We start from the raw sequence: 21314 nt of genomic DNA, 5'->3' as shown, positions 1-21314 counted from the left end.
AGTTGAACATGAGGTGATGAGGGGATCATCAGTGGCTTCTCCTCTTTTTCTTTCAAACTACATGTTCTCTCTCTCTCTTTAAATCACAGGGTCTGATTTTCAGTTTAAAAAAATTGAAATGTTATTTGATCCTGATAGGTCATCTTATCCCAGAATTTTCTTTCTGAAGATATTTCCTGGCTCAGGTTGTGGAGTACATTCCCAGAGGCAGCTTGGTTAAAAAGTTCTTGCAAATATTGATTCCATCTGTCTAGCTGTAACTTCTGTCTGTTTGTCCTAAATCCTCAGGGAATCCTAGGAAGGGAAGGACACCCGCATATGCTTTACAGGCCATACACTGTTTACAGACTTCTTAAGGCAGTCTGATGAATCTGTAGTATTTAAGCCAATGGTTGGTCAAATCTCTTCCCCAACCCTTGCTCCCATTGTATAAATCTGTTCTGAAGTCGATTTCCTAGGGCAGAAACATCTCTAAATTCCAGGGGAGTCAGTCCCTGTCTTTTCCAGGAGTGAGGTTCAGAGCTTTTTGAGACCAGGAGTTTCTAGACATGGAAGGTATGAGTCTAAGATGGTTAAATAACAGGCTCCCAAGTTAGCGTAGCTCTGTCACTCACCAACTATTGCTCCTCTCTCTGCTTCCATCTCCTTATCTGTAAAGTGGGAGAAATAAGAGTAACTTCTACACAGGGTTAAGTATCAAATGAGATAACCCATGTAGTAAGTGTTCAGCTTAGTGCCATAGAGGAACTGCTCACTACGCAGCATGGGGATTGGGGGTGTGTGTGAGAGAGAGCACACACAAGGAGAGGGTTGTAATCATGGAGCAAGAACAATACTTTAAAGGTTGTGAAGTTAAAATTTTAAAAATATGCAGAAGTCCTAGTCTGTTTGGCTCAGTGGATAGAACATCAGCCTGTAGACTGAAGGGTCCCAGGTATGATTCCAGTCAAGGGCACATACCTCAGTTGCAGGCTTGATCCCCAGCCCTGGTTGGGGTGCATGCGGGAGGCAGCCAGTCAATGTGTCTCTCTCACATTGATGTTTCTCTCTCTGTGTCTCTCCCCCTCCCTTCCACTCTCTCTAAAAATCAGTGGAAAAATATCATCTGGTGAGGATTAACAACAACAAAAAGGGTGCAGAAAACATTTGGCTCAAATTAGGTACCAATTAGCCAATTAGCTCAATATATTTCACTTCCCTTTACAGTCCTTCTTGTCTTCATAGATACCAGTTCTGCTTCTTTACTTGAATGTATTTTATGATTTGAACAACCCTCATAGAGTAAGTTAATCTGGTTTTATAGTATTTCCAGACAGCTACCTCCTGATGCCATCATGTAAGGAATGAAAAATAAAGACCCTAAGGTGTCCAGAGAAGACTTGTATCTCTGGCTGGGACCTTAAAGACACAGTGAGGTCCCGGATGTAAAAGTGGGTTTTGGATGATTGTTAGGGTTTCCTGTGATACCCTGGTATCCAAGATGATAGGATGCTCATGAATTCCCTAGCCCTGGAGTTGTTAGGGAAGGGCATGCATATAGACCCTATCAAGGCAGGTTTCATCCTATTCTCTGCTGCCCCCTGTTGTGTTCTCTCTTACATTACCACATAGCACTTGCTTCTCAAGTGTCAGTTCATGCCATCCTCCCAAAATTAAATTCTTAAAAGGGCGTCTCTGTAATTCAAATAAATGGAAGTTATTTCATTTGGGTGATACTTGGAGGAAATTTTTTTTCAGCCGCCAGATATTTGAAGGAGATGCTAAGTATGGCAAATGGAAAATAATAAGTGAATTAGAGTGTACTTAGATGTATGACACAAAATCAAAATTGCTCATTTTCCCTTTACCTTTAAGATTTGCAGTTTGTAGAGGTCTTTAGACACTAAGATCAGAAGAGTGTCCTCATATATGTTTAAAATAGTTTGGTATAATTCCTGAAAAACAAAATAGTTATACAACCAGCTAGCCCGCCAGCCTTACATAAAATTTTACCCCATTGTTTTGCATCCTGATGTCCTGAGTTCTTCCCATAAACCGAAGGTAAGAAAGAACAGTGGTACTATGGTGATGAGAGCTCACCCAATGCCATATGCCACGTGTTTCTTCTGTACCCCACATAGCCAGTGCACTGTGCAGCTTTGCTGGGGAAACAGAGACCACACATATTGCTGATCTTACTGTGGGACTCTTCCCACCTCCATCTTTCTCTGCTCACATTTCCTTCTTTGCAGAACTTGCCAGTAAACTCCCTGTCCTTGGTCAACCAATTAACAAAAAATCCATTTACCCATTTGTTCCTATAAACCCATACTACCCATTAAATCCCATTGGATTATAGACTTCATGAGGGCAGAGGTGTAGATTAGTGCTGGGAAGTGCTATGTATCTATTGTATTTTAAAAGAGTGAAGGAGAGCCTGGTTGGCATGGCTCAATGGTTGAGTATTGTCCTGTGAACCAGGAGCTCACAATTCGATTCCCGGTCTGGGCACATACCTGTATTTCTGGTTCGATCCCCAGTGTGGGGTGTGCAGGAGGCAGCCGACCCATGATTTTCTCTCTCATTGATGCTTCTATCTCCCTCTCCCTCTCCCTTCCTCTCTGAAATCAATAAAAATGTATTTTTTTAAAAAAAAAAGAGTGAGGAAACCACAAAAGTCATGCTCTGCGGAGAAACACTGTGCAGGACTGCTGTATGTGTGAAGACATCTCATCTCGATTAAAGGAAGCAAACTCACCTCCAGGTCCTGCTCCTCAGTTTCGGTATTCCCAATGTCTTTCACTTCTTTAAGAGTTGGCATAGCAAATACTATTTTAAAGGATGACTCTATTATCTTCAACTGAGTTTCAAATTGCAGTAAGGGATCCACGAAGCTGGCAAGAAAAAGGTGTAATTATTAAGTTGAGAAAACAAATATAACCTAACTTTAGTGACTTTTTTTGAGTGATAAGAGAGAGTGGACTAGAAAATGAGACCCAGCCTTTGGCTTTATATGACACGTGGGTTTTAAATAGTCTCATAAAACTGAGAATGGTGCTTTAAATATAGAGGGATGAATCTTTTGCAAGTATCATATGTAACAAGTTACTTGGAAACCAGACTATTTTTCTCCATAGACATAATGAGGTAAAGTGGTTATATTCTCAGCCAAGCCCTAAAAGCCATTGCCGAGCTTTAGGCAGTTTAAACACATTACAGCCACATTTTCTATAACCCATGATCCTATGTTTCTCACATTTTAGTATTTCTGATATTGGAATGCATCTTCTAATTGATGGCAAAAGAAACCCACCCAGCAGCAGCTATAAAAATAAGTTGTGAAATGGTTGTTATTCCTTTGGTATATGTGATCTGGATAATAGTCCTTCATGATTTTTTTTTTAGGTGAAAATAATTATTTTTTCTGAAAAGATGGTGATATTAGATGGTAAGGTATGAAATCTTGTGCTAGACTCAGAATCTCCTTTCTCCACTGGACAAGATACTCTACCTGAGATTCACTGTTTGAAATGGAATCTCTTGGAATATATTAGGTAATCTTCAAATCCTGGAAGATTCGTTTGACATTCATGGGCTCTGATGGATTACCAGACTCTGAACAGCTATCTATCAAAACTTTCCAGTTGAATTTTCAGTGGAAGGTATTTAATGTCTAGGGATTTATGATCTGGTTTAAGAAAATGCAAAATTAAGATTTTGATGAACTAGAAAACCATGCCTTTCAGTGTACTTTGAAATCATATCACCAATCCTAAAAAAATTCTAAAATGGTCCAGGTCATGAAGGAGGATTATGCACGTGTGATACTCTAATGCCATAATGGACAAAATAATCTTCAGATTTTAAATGTAAGGAAGGCTGCCATACTGAAGAAGAAAGTCACATGCATATCTATGGGTAAACGTGAGCAATTGTATGTTTTGTTTTGTTTTTGGTCTGCATGTAATTTGTTTCCAAAAGAGCAGGTATTAAGTTACTGATGTGTGTTACAACAAGTGACATCTTAGTGTAAATGCTTTCTTATATTCCAGGATATATGACCAGGTGGTATAGAAAGGCACTTGACAAGAAAGAATAAGTATTTCTTACTAAATTACTGTGTGAGTTTGCTTTTGTTAAAGTTTTGAGCTAAATATTTATTTCAAAGATTGAAGTGAGTAGTAGACCAAATATACTAGAAAAAATTGGGAATTTTTTTAATGAAGCAATATGTCTTCAATAAGATCAATAGACAAAAGGCAATATATATATTTGCAAGTATAATTTCTAGGATCACAATTGAATAAAAGAAAGTAGATGCCTCCTAATAAAAGTATGAGGAAATTCTATTAATTGTGATCAGAAAGAAATCAGGAGGGCCATGTTAATATGACACAGTGTTTAATTCAAATTGAAGAGTATTAAAATCAATAAAAATATCCTTGGGTGGGGATTAAAATAAGTAAAATAAATTTTAAAAAGAGTATAAAGTTTAAACTTTTAGAACAGTGGTTTGTAAAAGTAATAAAAGTAATATAACACCACCAATCATGATTTATCATTGAAATTTAAGAATAGCCCAATATTCTAAAAACTATTAATTGATACATATCTATTAATAGATTAAATAATAAAATAGTACTTTAACCAAACCTGAAAAAGTATTTAATAAATCTCAACATCATTTTCTAAGAAAAAAGCAAATAATTTCTTGAAAAGTTTTATTTAAACCAAGAACAAAAAGTAGTGCGTTTTTATTAAAAACAGGAACAGCATAAGGGTTTAATTTCTTATTTTAAAATATTGTGTTAGAGTTTTTTGTGTTTCTAATAAGACATGATCTAACAAAAACAAGTTTGTTAAGCTCAATCAAATATAGAATAAACATAACTCCACCTTAAACCCTACTTACATCTCAGTATATCAGTAATTGTTTTCCAAACAATAAAATGAAACAAAACCCAAAATACAATGTATCTAATAAATTAATTTAGGAATGTGGAAGATCTATATTAAAAATCCTTCAAATTTGCAAGGGAGATATAAAACTTGAATAAATAAAAATATATTTATAAATAGGAAGATTACTTATAAATATCAATTATTCTCAAATTATTTTCACGAATTCTGAAACGGCATTACAAATTTTAGAACCTTTTCATCAGAAGTTAATAAAATACATTTCATTTGGAAAAATAAACTGGGAGGGCTATTATAGACCACTTTGCTGAAAAAGATCAGGAAAATGAGGAAGATCCAGCTCAGTCAGATAATAGAATCTATTACAAAATAGCACTAAATCAAAACATTGTAGTGGTGGCACCAAATGAGAGTTTGAATAGTGGAATAGAATAGAAAATGCCCTGCTGGCCCTGCTGGCGTGGCTCAGTGGTTGAGTGTTGATCTATGAACCAAGAGGTCACGATTCGATTCCTGGTCAGGGCACATAACTGGGTTGTGAGCTCCATCCCCAGTGTGGGATGTATAGGAGGCAGCCGATCAATGATTCTCTCTCATCATTGATGTTTCTATCTATCTCTTCCTCTTCCTTCCTCTCTAAAATTAATAAAAATAAGAAAAGAAAAAAAATGCCCTGATGTAGGAATAGCAAACACGTGGATAAATATTATATCTCCCTTTCCAGGTCAAATGTAGTACTAATTTATTGTGACAGTATTTCATGTTGGGTCAAATTGCAATCTTATCACCACCCCCCTCCCCCCCGCTTTTTTTTACTTGAAAATTCTCTTGAGGTATTTGTAGATTCACATGCGGTTGTAAGAAATAATACAGAAAGACCTCTTGTACACATCACCCAGTTCCCCCGAATGGTAACATTCTCCAAAAACTTTAGTATAATACCAGAACATTGACATTGACTCAGTCCACTGATCTTGTTCAGATTTCCCATTTTACTTGTGTATGTTTTCATGTATGTGTGTGTGTGTATTTAGTGCTATATGATTTTATCACACATGGAGGCTCATATATTCACCATTCCCATCAAGATACTAAACAGCTCAGAACCCTTTAAACCCACAACTATTTCATTAGACAGACAACAAACAAACAAACAAACAAACAAACAAATAAAACACCCCCCAAACACTCAAAGGGTTAAATATGCTTTTGGAAATGAAGCATCCTATCTAATAAAAGAGTAATATGCAAATTGAGTGTCACTCCAACACACAAGATGGCTGCCCCCATGTGGTCAAAGATGGCTGCCCCCATGTGGACACAAGATGGCTGCCACAAGATGTCCAGCAGGGGAGGGCAGTTGGGAGGGCCCAGGCCTGCAGGGGAGGGCAGTTAGGGGTGACCAGGCCGGCAGAGGAGGGAAGTTGGGGGCAAACAGGCTGGCAGGGGAGCAGTTAGACATCAATCAGGCTGGCAGGGGAGTGGCTAGGGGATGATCAGGCTGGCAGGCAGAAACAGTTAGGGGCAATCAGGTAGGCAGGTGAGTGGTTGGGAGCCAGCAGTCCTGGATTGTGAGAGGGATGTCCGACTGCCCGTTTAGGCCCACTGGGATCAGGCCTAAATGGGCAGTCAGACATCCCTCGAGAGGTCCCAGATTGGAGAGGGTGCAGGCTGGGCTGAGGGACACCCCCCCCCCATGCACGAATTTCGTGCACCGGGCCTCTAGTTTTAAATCAGTATTATCTGTATCAGGGGTTAGCAAACATGTTCTGTGATGATCCAGATAACAAATTAGGCTTTGCTAGCCTCTGTCTGCTCCAACTCTGACACAGGAGCAGCCACAGATGAAGGAATGGGTGTGGCTGTTTTCCAATAATACTTTGTTTATGGACCCTGAAATTTGACTTTCATATAATATTTACATGTCATGAAATATTCTTCTTTTGATTTTTATCTCAACTATTTAAAAATGTAAAAAAATATTCTTATCTCTCAGAATGTACAAAAATATGAAGCTGCAAAAACAACAGGATTTAGCACATGGGCCATAATCGGTCCACTTCTGGTCTGAATAATGGAATTGTGAAGCCTAAGTTAAATTAGTTCATAAAAAAAATAACTTAGAGATTAAACTAACAAAAATCAAGTAACAAAAAGCTAGGGGATATTGAACATAATATTAAAAAGCAATGTAGAATTAATTTTTTATCAGATACACAAAAAAGTAAAAGAAAAAATATAGCTATGACTATAAAATGAATTGTAGCAAGATAAAAGAGGAACAAATTTAAAATCCATAAAAACAGCACAAGAAGCTTATTTAATACTAGAGGCCCATTGCACGAAGAGATTCGTGCAATGAGCCTTCCTTCTCTTGGCTTCCAGCACCGGTTTTCCTCCGGCACCTGGGACCTAGGCCTTCACTCTGGCCAGAGTCTGCCATCTTCATGGTCACTGCAGACTCCAGCTAGAGTCTGCCATCTTCGCTGCAGACTGCCATCTTCGTCTTCGCTGCAGACTCCGGAGTCTGCAGTCTTGTCTTTGCTGCGGCACTCCGCTCCTATAGATCCCTTCACCCCCCGCCCTCCCTTTCATAGCAGGTGTCCTGCCCAGAGCAGCTGGGCGGCCGCCATCTTTGGCCTTCTAATTTGCATACTCACTCTGATTGGCTGTGGGCGTAGTGGAGGTACGGTCAACTTACATGTTTGTCTATTATTAGGTAAGATATATCGCCACTAAAATCACAATAAACTGCCAAAGAACATGAGAAAATTCATAAATGCATAACAGAAAATATTGAGTCTTGCTTATATTGAAAGTAATATAAATTAAAACAACAATGAGGCAAAAATGTGAACCTATTACATCAGCAAAATAGAAAAAAGTAGGTATGTATATAAATTTAGGTGATTAGGCTTTGAAGAAGCATTTATAATTAGTGCAGTTCTTCTGGATAACAGATTGACAGTCTTTATTAAAAGCTCTAAGAAGGTTCATCCCATCTACATTAGTTGGGGTTCAGGGGAAGCATAGGCCAAAACAAGATTTAGAGGTGCACAAAGTTTCTAAGAGAGAAAGGAAGGCAGGAGGATTAGGGTAGGAAGAGCCTTGGACCACAAGTGCTAAGGAAGGTTTGGCCAGACTGATGGGGATTCCTTAAGCCAAGCCACCCACTGGAGTTGTTTGTCCTACCACGCTGGGTCATCAGAAGCGAGGGCTCAGCAGTGGTCCTGGTGGATCCATGCTGTTAACTTTATGGGGTTGTTGATCAATGAGGTTCCCCAGCAGTAGGGCATTTTTCATGATTGCCTATCATCTAAATCAATAACCTCACAGAATGGTATTTCAAAGAAGTATTTCAGAGAAACACAATCTTTCATGTAAGTACAAAGATGACTATCATAATTTTAGTAAAACATAATTTAGGAAATTTCAAAATCTGGCAATAATATACTGCCATTAAAATGAAAATATGATTATAAAGAAGAATAAAAACTTAAGACAGAAATGCCAAAATCGGAAGTATTACAGAACATTGTGTGTGCAATCTGCTTATGATTCTGCAGTAATTAAATTTATCTGCCTATCTATGCAATACAGAAAGATTGGCAATAATATGAGAAAGAAAGAAAGACTTGCTGAGTTAGGATGGAAGAATTTGGAAAAATGTTTTATTTTTCACCATTGTGATCCTTCTCTATAACATTTAAAAAAGAAATATAATATATTCATTTATTTCAGAGAGGAAGGGAGAGGGAGAAAGAGAGAAACATCAATGATGAGAGAATCATCGTTCGGCTGCCTCATGCTCACCCCCCACTGGGGATCAAGCCCACAACCTGGGCATGTGCCTTGACAGGAAATCGAACAATTACCTCCTGGTTCATGGACTCAACCACTGAGCCATGCCAGCCAGGCTTCTCTAACATTTTAAAGGTAGTCAATCAGTGAAATAAGAGAGATTTACAGTTTATTATACCTGGAATTTACAGACAGGATTAGGGCTTGATGATTGAAGATGGTTGCGAATATATCCAATAGAGAGGTAGCTGTGTACTCCTGTATCGGGAAAAAGAGAAGAATCCATGATCACAGGCCTGTGAGACACATGGCATCATGGGGCCACATTGGACTGAACTAATGGGACCACACTGGACTGGAATATAAGCCCAAAAGTTCATAGATATGTTGAGACAAGCAAAGTGCAATTTAAATCCATGATACTAATTGCTGGCTTTTTATAGCCAACTACTGTGCTTCTTTAATTAGCATTTTCCAACACAGTGTTGTAAGGAATGCTCTTTACCAGGTGCTTTTCTGCACAGCACTGTAACTGTTATCATTCAGCTGTCCTATAATAACATGGACCTCTGCTTTACAACTGTTAGCTAGCTTCTCCTTTTTTTTTTTTTTTTTTTTATGGAGCCAAATGTGTCAGTACAACTCTATCATTAGGTTATTGTCCTGCCCCTTTTACTTTGACATCACATCTTTTGTTGAGTCCCTGACTTACAGCATGTCCCTTCTGTGCTGGCATGCTTTCACGTGTGCTGTATTATCACTCATGTTTATAGAATGCAAAAGCCAATGCGCACACTGGTAAGCAACAAGGGTTTGCAAGCTTATATAAACGGCTTCACCAGGGGTGTCATTCTAGGAAGTTATAAGAATTAGCCAGAAATTTCACCTGCTTTTCCCAATTAGGTGTTTTGTTACTGTTGGAATATATAACATGCTCACCAGTATTCCCAGAGACTCTTCAGTGCCTTCTCTGGGGAGGTATCATTCTGGCTTTTGCTTCTATTCTATGGCTAAGTTCTCCTTTAACTCATTTTCAATTACTTCCTAATCACTATGGATCTTCATTGGAAACCCACAGTAAATGATAAAATAGACACAACCCTGGAAACCTGTATTTTGTAATATATTTCATAACACTAGGTTCTAGGGCAAGTCTGGTGGGCCTTAAGCTTTCAAATGTATTATTTTGGCTTTCTTCTCTAAGATGACCATCTGCTTTTCATATATATGTTATATCATTGACATTTTTGTTCCATATCTGTTGTCATTCTTGGCCAGAAAAATTGGAGTCATGCCACTTTCACTAGTTCCTTAAATGTCAGATGTTTTAAAGCACAGGCATGTAATGTGTGTTTCTTATGCCACCTTAGTCTGGGGGGAAATAGGATTATCACAATAGTCATTATTCTGAGGGAATTTGAACCCCCCTCTAATAATTCCCAAACAATTCTGGGAATACTCGAAGGTAGTCATAGACTTGGTCCTCTAGAGCAGGGGTGGGGAACCTTTTTTTCTGAGAAGCGCCATTTGGATATTTATAACATCATTCTTGGGCCATACAAAATTAGCAACTTAAAAATTATCTTGCTGTATTTGGTCAAATATTTAATTAGCTCACCCCTAATGCCATGGGGCCAGCCCAAATGATTTCGTTGGCCTTATACAACCCCTGGGCTAGACGTTCCCCCACCCCTGCTCTAAAGTATTATGTGAATCTTCACCTTTTTCTTTCATCTCTAGATCACTAGAATCTAGACAACAGCAAAATATCAAAAATTTGCAGAGAGCACTGGCTGGTGAACTCAGTGGTTAGAGCGTTTGTCCATGCACAGAAGGGTCGCAGGTTCGATTCCAGTCAAGGGCTCATACCTGGGTTGCAGGTTAAGTCCCCATCCCAGGTCAGGGCATGTGTTGGAGGCAATCAATTGATGTGTCTCTCTCACATTGATGTTTCTCTTTCTGTCTCTCTCCCTCCCTTTCACTCTCTAAAAATCATCGGAAAAAAATATCCTTTGATGAGGATTGACAAAAAACAAACAAACAAAACAAAAAAGTGAGGAGAGATGGTATATCTGAGGCAAGGGCATGAATATCTCAAGCCCTTATCTACTAGGCTTGCTGTCTGTGCTGGGGTTTTACTGAACATAGTGTTGCTGTTGCTGATGGTGTCATGTCCCCACCACCCTTGCCAAGGCCAGATACTGAGAGAGCTGAAGATTACACTCAAAATAAATTCACCCATCACTCCAAGAGCTAGTTAAATTTTCCCCCACTATTGTAGAAGTCCCCAGAACCAGTTTCATTACACCATGCACTTTCAGTATTATGGTTTTTTTGGTTTTCACTGATCCTTAATATTGCAAATTTACATACAAATGCATATTTTGACCCAGTGATGAAATGTAGATTGTCTGTAGAAATGTCTCTTTCAACAAACTCTTAAAGCATTATACCCTATTTACATAAACATTTTAAAAAGCAATGTACACACATGTACAGATGTGTAAACAGTGGACAAAGTCTCCAAGTTCTCCCACCTCTGCCAGCTCCCAGACCCGCATTTCCATCCTAGAGTGTACAATTGTGGCTGGTTTTATACTAGTGGCCTGGTGCACAAATTCATGCATGGGCGGGGTCCCTGGCCTGGCCAGCGATTGGGGCCAATTGGGGTATCTTGCCCAGTCCCAATCGGGGTCAATCGGGGCTGGCCGGCCAGAGTTGGGGGGGGGGGGTGTGGATTAGGTGCCACGGGAGGTTGGCCGGCTGCGGGAGGTTGGCTGTGGGAGTGCACTCACCACCAGGGGGCAGCTCCTGCATTGAGCTTCTTCCCCCTGGTAGTCAGTGTGCGTCTTAGCTACTGGTCGACCAGTTGTTCCGGTCATTTGGTCATAAAGGTTGCTTAGGATTTTAGATAGATAGATAGATAGGAATATTAATAACTTTCTTTTGGCTGAGAAGACTAGAAAATTGTTCTATTTTTTCTGTAACAGTTGTCCCTATGCTCTGCCAACCTCCTACCCTGGAATCTCTTCTAAGTAACTGTCTGTCTTACTGACTTCTGATTCTATGAATTTCCCATCTCTTTGAGTTATTAAAATAGCTTCACCATTATTATTAATACCAAATCCTGTTTATTTAAAATCTTCAACCTCATCATTTATGTACAGCTCTTCCTCCACTCCCAGTGCAGGTGAGATTCTTGGTTTCAGGTTGAGATTCTTGGTTTCAGGTTAGCTTGGTGCTTATACCAGTGACTCTGGAACAAGACTCCATGAATTTGTATCCTGTCTCTGATACTTGGTAGTTATGTGACCACAGGAAACTGTCTCAGTTTTCTCATTTGTCCAGTTGGGATAATGGTAGTCCTTATCTTGTAGGGCTGTTTGTTGTGAGGATTAAATGAGTTATTTATTTAAAGCATTCAGAGCATGCCTAACATGTTATATAAATGCTATGCTATTTTTGCTATTATCGGAGTGGGAAAGGGGTTTTATCTCTCACAGCTCTACTCATCTTTATTTTTCTGGGGTTGTGGCTGTGAACTGGGGGAGAATATATATATTGTCTGCCCGCAGCATGACTTCTTGTCCTCTTCCTATTGGTCATGGCTTTGGACACAGTTTGGTGGGAAGGATTTTCATGTGATGATGGAAGGATATGAGATATTGCAGCAGACCTGTCAGGACAGGGGTGAGTTGGCCAACAGTGGGATGGGTCAAACTTTCATCCTTTTGAGTTAGTGTTGAAGGTCATTTCCAAGGGCATCAAGGGTGAGCAAGAACATGATTTTGTAGGGAGAAAAAGCCAACGACAGTGTTGAACCAAACTGCCATTTTTCCACTTTCACCCACAGACACTATTTTAAACATTAATTATGACAGCCTTATGATGGAGATAATGAACAAGTAATTCCCTCCTCCCCCAAGAGATTTTAGTTCCATTAACATCCTTATAGATTATAACTTACCAGGTGTTGCCATTTCACAATGGATTGCAGAATCTGGAGATTATTTACTAGTCAGGGAGGAGAAGGAGACCAGTTAAAAGGAAGTACATTTAATTTCTTATCACTGAGTGGTGCATATCCCAAAATCTGAAGCTAGTATGAACTTGATAGCCAAGCCCAACACATACCCACACATACACTAAAACTTCAAATTCATCATGAGTATTACTGCACAGCACTTAACAAAAAGATTATCAAACAGGATACAGAAACACATTAAAAGAATACTGAACTATAACCAAGTGGTATTTATTCCAAACATACAAGGATAGCTTAATAAAAGAAAACCTATTATACAATTTTCAACATTAATTGCTTTAAAAGAAAGAGAGAAATTCACATGATAATTTTTATTGAGACAAAAATTCTAGTCAAGTTTTAAATCTATTTTGTTGATTGCAGTTCTTTTTAAAAATATATTTTTATTGATTACAGAGAGGAAGGGAGGGGGAGAGAGAAATAGAAACAATGATGAGAAAGAATCATTGATCAGCTGCCTCCTGCATACCCTTTCTGGGGATTGGGCCAACAACTCAGGCATGTGCCCTGACTGAGAATCGAACCATGACCTGCTGGTTCATAGGTTGATTCTCAACCACTGAGCTATGCTGGCTGGGTTGATTTCATTCTTTAGGCCTACTATTTTTCTCGTCTCAAATTCAAGAATACAGCTTCATCTTTAATGTAGGTAGGCGTTCTTTCCTTTTGCCTTTCTTGGATTTATTTTGTTGTTCTTTTTCTCACTTCTTGTTTTGGATATTTGACTTATTCATTGCCATTCTTTTTGGTTTATTATTCTGAGTACTTAAGGTTATGAATTTTTCTCTTTATCCCATTTTGGCTGTATGCTATAGTTTCTAATATTAAGTATTGTCAACATTCTATAATTTCTGTATTAATTTTCTCTTTGTTCCTAGAATTATTTAAAATAAATTAGTTTAGATGGCAAATAGTAGGTTGTTTATATGTTTGTTTGTTTCATAAGTTCCTTATTTTCTTTTTTTTGCATTGTGATCAGAGAATATTTCTACATTTTGGGATTTATACAGAAATTCTAGCCTAACATATACGTATAGTTATCCTTTATGAATATATCTTTTTGTGAGCATTAGAAAAACAGATATATTCTTTGTTTCATGGATAGAGATTGATATATGGGTCTCTCTCTCTCTCTCTCTCTCTCTCTCACACACACACACACACACACACACACACACACACTTACCTTTCTCTTTACTCCGTCTTGGACTTCTATTTAATTTATGAATCTTTGATATCATGATGACAGAGGTGAATTAGTCTTCTACTAATGCTGCAAAAGAGTACTTTGTGTTAGTACATAAACCAGTAACTTTCCTATAGTTTTGTTGTGCTTTATCAATTTTGATGCTACTATGTTATGTGGTATTAATTTTAGCTTGTATTAATTTTCTATTGCTGTGTAACAAATTACCACAAATTTAATGTTTGTTTTTTTAAAAATCTACCCATTAATCATTTGATAGTTTCTGTAGGTCAGAGAGTCAGGCTCTGTTTAGAATTTTAAATAAATAGGATGAAGTATTTATTCATATGGCTGGAGTCAAGTGGTTGTCATGGATTGCTCTTTCATTTGACACTCAAGATCCTCTCCCAAGGTCATTTAGGTTGTTGGCAGAATTCAGTTAAAAATCTCACAGGATTAAATACATAAATGAAGAAATTATAGGACAGATCTAGAGTTTCCCCATGATACAATTTTTCTTATTCTATGTTTTTACATGTGTATGATTTTATTTTAATAAATTGTGACTGACATTTTAAATTGATATTTAAACTATTTAGTCTCACGAGCTTTTAACCACCTGATGGATTTCTATTTCGTTGAGTAAAATGAAATGTTTTCTGGACGGAGTTCAATTTCAGAGCTGGAGTGCTTGGGGGAAGACCAAATGTTGGTGGGTGTCAACTAATGGGTAACTTACTTAACATAGGTGCTCAAGATGTCTGTAAGATAGGAAGGATGTAGTCAGGTGGTAGAAGAGAAAATAGACATGAAGTTAGAAGATTAATTAGCAAAGATAAACTCTTCCAAACAGTAAATCTTGTAAGAACTTTAGAGGAGGGCCCATGGTGAGGTAATTTTAATATATCCATACTTCTTTCTTGAAACAGAACAAAAACTAAGTAGCCAAGGCTAGAAAGAAGACGGCTGTTTGACTGACTGAAGAATTAATAGGAGAAAAGTCACTTACATGTGTGTAATTTTTCTGTAATTGTTGGTGAGGCAGCGTAGTGAAGAGAAACTTTATCTCTTAGCCAAAGATAAAATGCTCAGTCAACCAAGGAATTCTTTGAGATGTTGTCCCTTGTCATGGCAACCACATATTTCAAAGATTCCATTCTGGAATGGATGTGGTTCCTGCTTAGAAAGTACTGACACCTGATCCATTGACTTTTTTTTTTTTTTTAAAGAGAGAGAGAATAGAAGGGAGGGGGAGAAACAGAGAGAGAAACATCAATGTCAGAGAGACAGATCGATATCTCTGCACACTCCCTGACTGGAGCTGGGGATCAAGTCTGCAACCGAGGTACATGCCCTTGACCAGAATCGAACCCACCACCCTTCAGTCCATGGGCTGCTGCTCTAACCACTGAGAAAAACCGGTCAGGGAAAGAAATGTCTATTTTTAAATTGGGTTATATCTTTTGTTGTTGAGTTCCAAGTGATTTTTCATATATTCTGGACACTAGCCACTTATCAGATATAAGGTTTGCAAACATTTTCTCCTGTTTAGTGGACAGAATACTTTGTATTATTATGCACAATATACTTTGCATTGTTTCAGCTATGTTAAATGTATTCTAGCTTGTTTTATGGCTTCATGTGGTCTATCTTGGAGAATGTTTCATGTGCACTTAAGAAGAATGTGTTTTCTGCTGTTGTTAGGTAGGGTGTTCAATAGATGTCCCAGATATATTTGGTTCATAGTATTTAAGTATTCTATTTTCTTATTGATTTCCTGATTGTTCTATCCATTATTAAAAATGGAGTATGGAAGTCTCCAACTATTATTAATGAATTTTCTATTTCTCCCTCCTATTTTGTCATTTTTAGCTCAATATATTTTGGGGCTCTTTGGTTAATTGCATAAACATTTATAATTATGTTTTCCTGATAAATCAACTCTTTTATCATTACATGACCTTCTTGTCTCTAATAATAATTTTTTGTTTAGAAGTTTATTTTGTCTGATAATATTAGAGCCACGTCATGCTTGTTTTGATTACTATTTGGATGGAATACTTTTCCCCATCCTTTTACTTTCATTTGTATCTTTGAATCTAAAGTATATCCCTGGCAAACAGTAAATATTTGGATCATTTTCTTATCCATTCTACCGGTCTCTTTTTATTAGAGTACTTATTTCATTTATAATTTTTGAGGCATAGTTTTGTCAGATATAGAAATCATGGTTGACATACTATTTTTCCCCTCTCAGCCCTTTTTATATGTCATCCCAATACTTTCTGGCCTCCATACTTTCTGATGACAAATCAGCTGTTGATCTTATGACAGTACCTTATATGATTTGAGTTATTTTTAACTCATTTTAAAATATTTCTCTTTATTTTTGTCTTTAGACATGATACTTGATGTTCTCTGAGTTTCTTGTATGTGTAGGTTAGGGTATTAAAATCAAATTTGGTGAGCTTTTTGGCCTTTTTTTTTTTTTTACAAATATTATTTCTGCTCCTTCCTTTCCTCTGCTATGACTCATATTAGACATATTTTGGTATGCTTGATGATGTCCCACAAGTCCCAGAGGCTCTGTTTATTTTTTCATTATTTTTTATTTATCTTCTTTAGATTAGATAACATCAATTAACCTATTGTCAAGATTGCTGACTTTTTCTTCTGCTACTTAAATCTGCACGTGAGATCCTCTAGTAAGTGTTTTATTTCAGTTACACTTTTCAATCCAGTATTTCTGTTTGGTTAGGTTGTATGATTTCTATTTCTTTTTTGATATTCTGTATTTGGTGAGAGAGACATTATTAGTATACTTTTCTTTAGTTCTTTAAAGATATGTTTCCCAAGACCTGTACTTGGAAAACTATAGGATATTGAAAAAGGAGATAGAGGAAGACATAAACAAACGGAAGAACATATCATGTTCATGGATTGGTAGAATCAACATCATTAAAATGTCCATACTACCCAAAGCAATCTACAGATTCAATGCAATATCCATTAAAATACCAACGGCATAGTTCAAAGGTCTAGAACAAACTATCCAAAATTCATCTGGAATAAAAAAAGACCCCAAATAGCCACAGCAATCCTGAGAAAGAAGAACAAAGTTGGAGGGATCACAATACCAGATATCAAGCTATATTACCAAGCCATGGTTCTCAAAACTGCCTAGTACTGGCACAAGAACAGACATATAGACCAATGGAACAGAACAGAGAACCCAGAAATTGACCCAGGCCAACTCAATTAATATTTGACAAAGGAGTCAAGGGCATACAATGGAGTCACAACAGTCTCGTCAATAAATGGTGCTGAAAAATTTGGTCAGACACATGCAAAAAAATGAAACCAGATCCACCAACTTACACCATACACAAAAACAAACTCAAAATGGCTAAAGGACTTAAATGTAAGACAGGAAACCACAAAAATACTAGAGGAATCCACATGCAGCAAAATCTCAGACATATGCTGAAACAATTTCTTCACTGATACTGCTCCTAGGGCAATGGAAACTAAAGAGAAAATAAACAAATGGGACTATATCAAAATAAAAAGCTTTTGCACAGCAAAAGAAACCATCAACAAAACAGCAAGAAAGCCCACTGCATGGGAGAACATATTTGCCAATGTTATCACCGATAAGGGTTTAATCTCCAACATTTACAGGGAACTCATACAACTTAACAAAAGGAAGATAAGCAACCCAATCAAAAAAATGAGCAATGGACCTAAATAGATACTTTTCAAAAGAAGACAGAAGGAAGGCCAAGAGGCATATGAAAACATACTCAAAGTCACTAATCATCTGAGAGATGCAAATCAAAACGACAATGTGGTACCATCTCACACCTGTCAGAATGGCTATCATCAACAAATCATCAAACGACAAGTGCTGGTGAGGATGCGGAGAAAAAGGAACCCTTGTGCACTTCTGGTGGGGATGCAGCCTGGTGCAGCCATGTGGAGAACAGTATTGAGTTTCCTCAAAAAAAAAACAACTAAAAATGGAACTCCCATTTGACCCAGTGATCCCACTTCTAGGAATATATCCAAAGAAACTAGAAACACAAATTAGAAAGGATATATGCACCCCTATGTTCATAGCAGCACAATTCACCATAGCTAAGATTTGGAAACAGCCTAAGTGCTCATCAGCAGATGAGTGGATTAAAAAACTGTGGTACATCTACCCAATGGAATACTATGCTGCAGCAAAAAAGAAGGAGTTCTTACCATTTGCAACAGCATAGATGGAACTGGAGAGCATTATGCTAAGTGAAATAAGCCAGTCAGAGAAAGATAAATATCACATGATCTCACTCATTTATGGAATATAATGAACAACGTAAACTGATGAACAAAAACAGATCTATAGACAGAGAAACATTGATCAGACTATCAAACCTCAGAGGGAAGGTAGGGAGGGTGGGGGTAAGGAGGAGAGATCAACCAAAGGACTTGTATGCATGCATATAAGCCTAACCAATGGACACAGACAACAGGGGGGTGAGGGGATGGGGGGTGGTAATGGGGGAATAAGGACACATATATAACATCTTAATCAATAAAGAAATAAAAAAAGAAAAAAAATTATAGAATGCTACCTGAAGTACAATAACCCTATATAATAAAGAGATAATATGCAAATTGACCATCACACCATCACACAAGATGGCTGCCCCATGTGGTCACAAATGGCCACCACAAGATGGCTGGCAGGGAAGGGCAGTTGTGGGTGATCAGGCCAGCAGGGGAGGGCAGTTAGGGGCGACCCGGCCAGCAGGGGAGGGAAGTTGGGGGAGACCAGGCCGGCAGGGGAGGGCAGTTGGGGGTGACTGGGCCTGCAGGGGAGGGAGGGCAGTTGGGGGCGATTGGGCTGGCAGGGGAGCAGTTAGGTGTTGATCAGGCTGGCAGAGAAGTGATTAGGGGGTGATCAGCCTGGCAGGCAGAAGCAGTTAGGGGCAATCAGGCAGGCAGGCAGGCAAGTGGTTGGGAGCCAGCAGTCCCAGAATGTGAGAGGGATGTCCGACTGCTGGTTTAGGGGTTTGGACCTAAAGCACAGTCAGACATCCCCGGATGAGTCCCAGATTGGAGAGGGTGCAGGCTGGGCTGAGGGACACTCCCCGCCCCCCCCCCCCTCCGCCCCCCCAGTGCACAATTTTTGAGCACCAGGCCTCTAGTATTTATATAATTAAAATACACAGAGAACATTTTTGATGAGTGCATATGTAAACAGCAAATTATTTTTACAAAACATGGGCTAAGAGGATAAATGCATGATAATGGTGGGAGGGGGTGGGATTGGAATGAAGAGGAAAAAAGACTAACTTTTAAAATAATTTTAAAATATGAATGATATTCATAAGGTATGAATATTATTTTTGTGCTTCTCTCTATTTAGAACTCAGAAAGAAGAATGTTATTTTGGACTGAATTATTCTATTCTCTGGGAATTACTGACTCTGTCCAATTTTTTATATTCTCTGGGTAGAGAGAAAACAAAAGACAGAAGGGGATAAATAAGTGCTGAACCACAATTAGGTCTGTTATAAAATGATCTTGAAATGGCTTTCAAATCTGGAATGTCAAATTCTGGTTTTCATTTTGCTTTTAAATAATCACAAGTTCAAACCAGACAGAAAAATGTGAATCATTGGCGTCTTCCTCTCTAAAAAACTTGGTAGCATGACTCTGCTCCAGCCAAAGAAAGGAAACTTTTGACATTGTTTCCCCCATTTCTCCCCCAGTGTTCTTTTGTAACACCTCCCTAGCTTTCAAAGGAGGGGAAGGGAGCTGCTTTACAATTATTACCACATACCACCTCTCTTCCAGAGATTTTTGACATCCCATCAATGATGTGGGAACACAGATATTAAATTCTCTTTTACAACTAGGAGTGGGAGAATATGGATTGCCATAAGAATACAAAGTAATTTTTTCTCCCATGACAATTGGACAAGGATAAAGATGAAAAGCAAACCCAAACCCAGCCTCTTTTGGCCCAATACTCAGCCAGAGAAAACTTCAAAGCCTAACCACGTGCTCGTTACAACATGGAGCCACTAGGTGTCACTAAAGATAAAATTTGTAGGCATTAGAGAGTATAACTAGGAAAGCAGAAAGGGAAATTCTCCATGTTAATGGAGAAAACGGAAGTTTCTACCCATTACCCCCAGGAAATGGTTTCAGATCCTGTCTGTCATACCTGTGTGTGGACCCGTTTGAGTTGGCATCAGTTTTTAACAGAAAAATAAGTAAATGAGCTCAGAAAACTCAAGACATATGCCAATGAAATGCAGTTGAGATTCCAAGTCTCAAGTGATGGAGTCTCTCCTGGAAATCATGTCTGAAATTTTAACAGTGGCCCCCAAGTGGGAGTAAGTAAGGTAAATTGAATTATCTTTAGACAAGGAAAATCGAGATAAGATTTAAAAAAACCCATCCCTACTGTTTGCTGTGATCCCCCTTTCCCCTTCTGTGTCTTTATTCTGAAAGCCAAAACTGGTAAATATTGTGAATTCAATCCATATTTGTTGAATGAATAGTAAGAACCAAGGGAAGGAAACCAACCATTAATTTTTAAAATATTTTTATTGATTTCAGAGAGGAAGGGAGAAGGGGGGAGGGAGGGAGGGGAGAGAGAGAGAGAGAGAGAGAGAGAGAGAGAGAGAGAGAGAGAGAGAGAGAGAGAGAGAAACACCAATGATGAGAGAATCATTGATCAGTTGCCTCCTGCACATCTCCCACTGGGGATCAAGCCTGCAACCCAGGCATGTGCCCTGACTGGGAATCAAACTGTAACCTCCTGGCCCATAGTTTGATGCTCAACCATTAGCTACACTGGCCTGGTGGAAACCAACATTAATTTAATGCATCTTTATGCTTTGTTCCCTACTGTTCACATTCATTTTTTAAAATTTATGTAATTTTTAAAAAAATTTAAATTCTTTATTGTTTAAAGTATTACATTAATTAATGTAATTTCAAGGAATATAATTCTGTCACCCTGTTATGAAATTCATAGATAAAATCTGGTATAATCTTGCTTAAAGGAATCCAGTGAGGTCTCATACCTCTGAATTTGGATACTGAAAGCACTTCTCTTCTAGGTGGATGTAATAGCTTGCTAGCACTCTCATAACAAAGTACCACAGACAGGTGGCTTAAACAACAGAAGTTAATTTTCTCACAGTTCTGGAGGTTCAAAGTTCAAGATAAAAAGTGCCAACAGGGCTGAATTCTTCTGAAACCTCTGGCCTTGGCTTGCAAATGGCCAAACCTCTTGCTGTCTCTTCACGTGGTCATCTCTCTTATGCACATGTGGCCCTGGTGTCTCATCCTCTGCTTACATTCATTTTTAATATAATC

General features: G+C 38.3%; 1 protein-coding gene across 1 annotated transcript in view; it reads right to left on the bottom strand.

Moving 5' to 3' along the window:
• Positions 1 to 21314, bottom strand: part of MROH9 (maestro heat like repeat family member 9) — a gene marked incomplete at both ends in the record, with an annotated part of 76937 nt that overhangs the window by 36458 nt on the left and 19165 nt on the right. Inside the window, 3 exons of the mRNA XM_079762047.1 lie at positions 1848 to 1934; positions 2738 to 2873; positions 8879 to 8958. Coding sequence (XP_079618173.1) covers positions 1848 to 1934; positions 2738 to 2873; positions 8879 to 8958 — 303 coding nt within the window. The remainder of the gene's footprint in view (positions 1 to 1847; positions 1935 to 2737; positions 2874 to 8878; positions 8959 to 21314) is intronic.

This window comes from Cnephaeus nilssonii (assembly GCF_951640355.1).
Source record: "Cnephaeus nilssonii genome assembly, chromosome: 21".
NCBI lineage: Eukaryota > Metazoa > Chordata > Mammalia > Chiroptera > Vespertilionidae > Cnephaeus > Cnephaeus nilssonii.
This window is presented reverse-complemented; position numbering and strand designations above follow the sequence as displayed.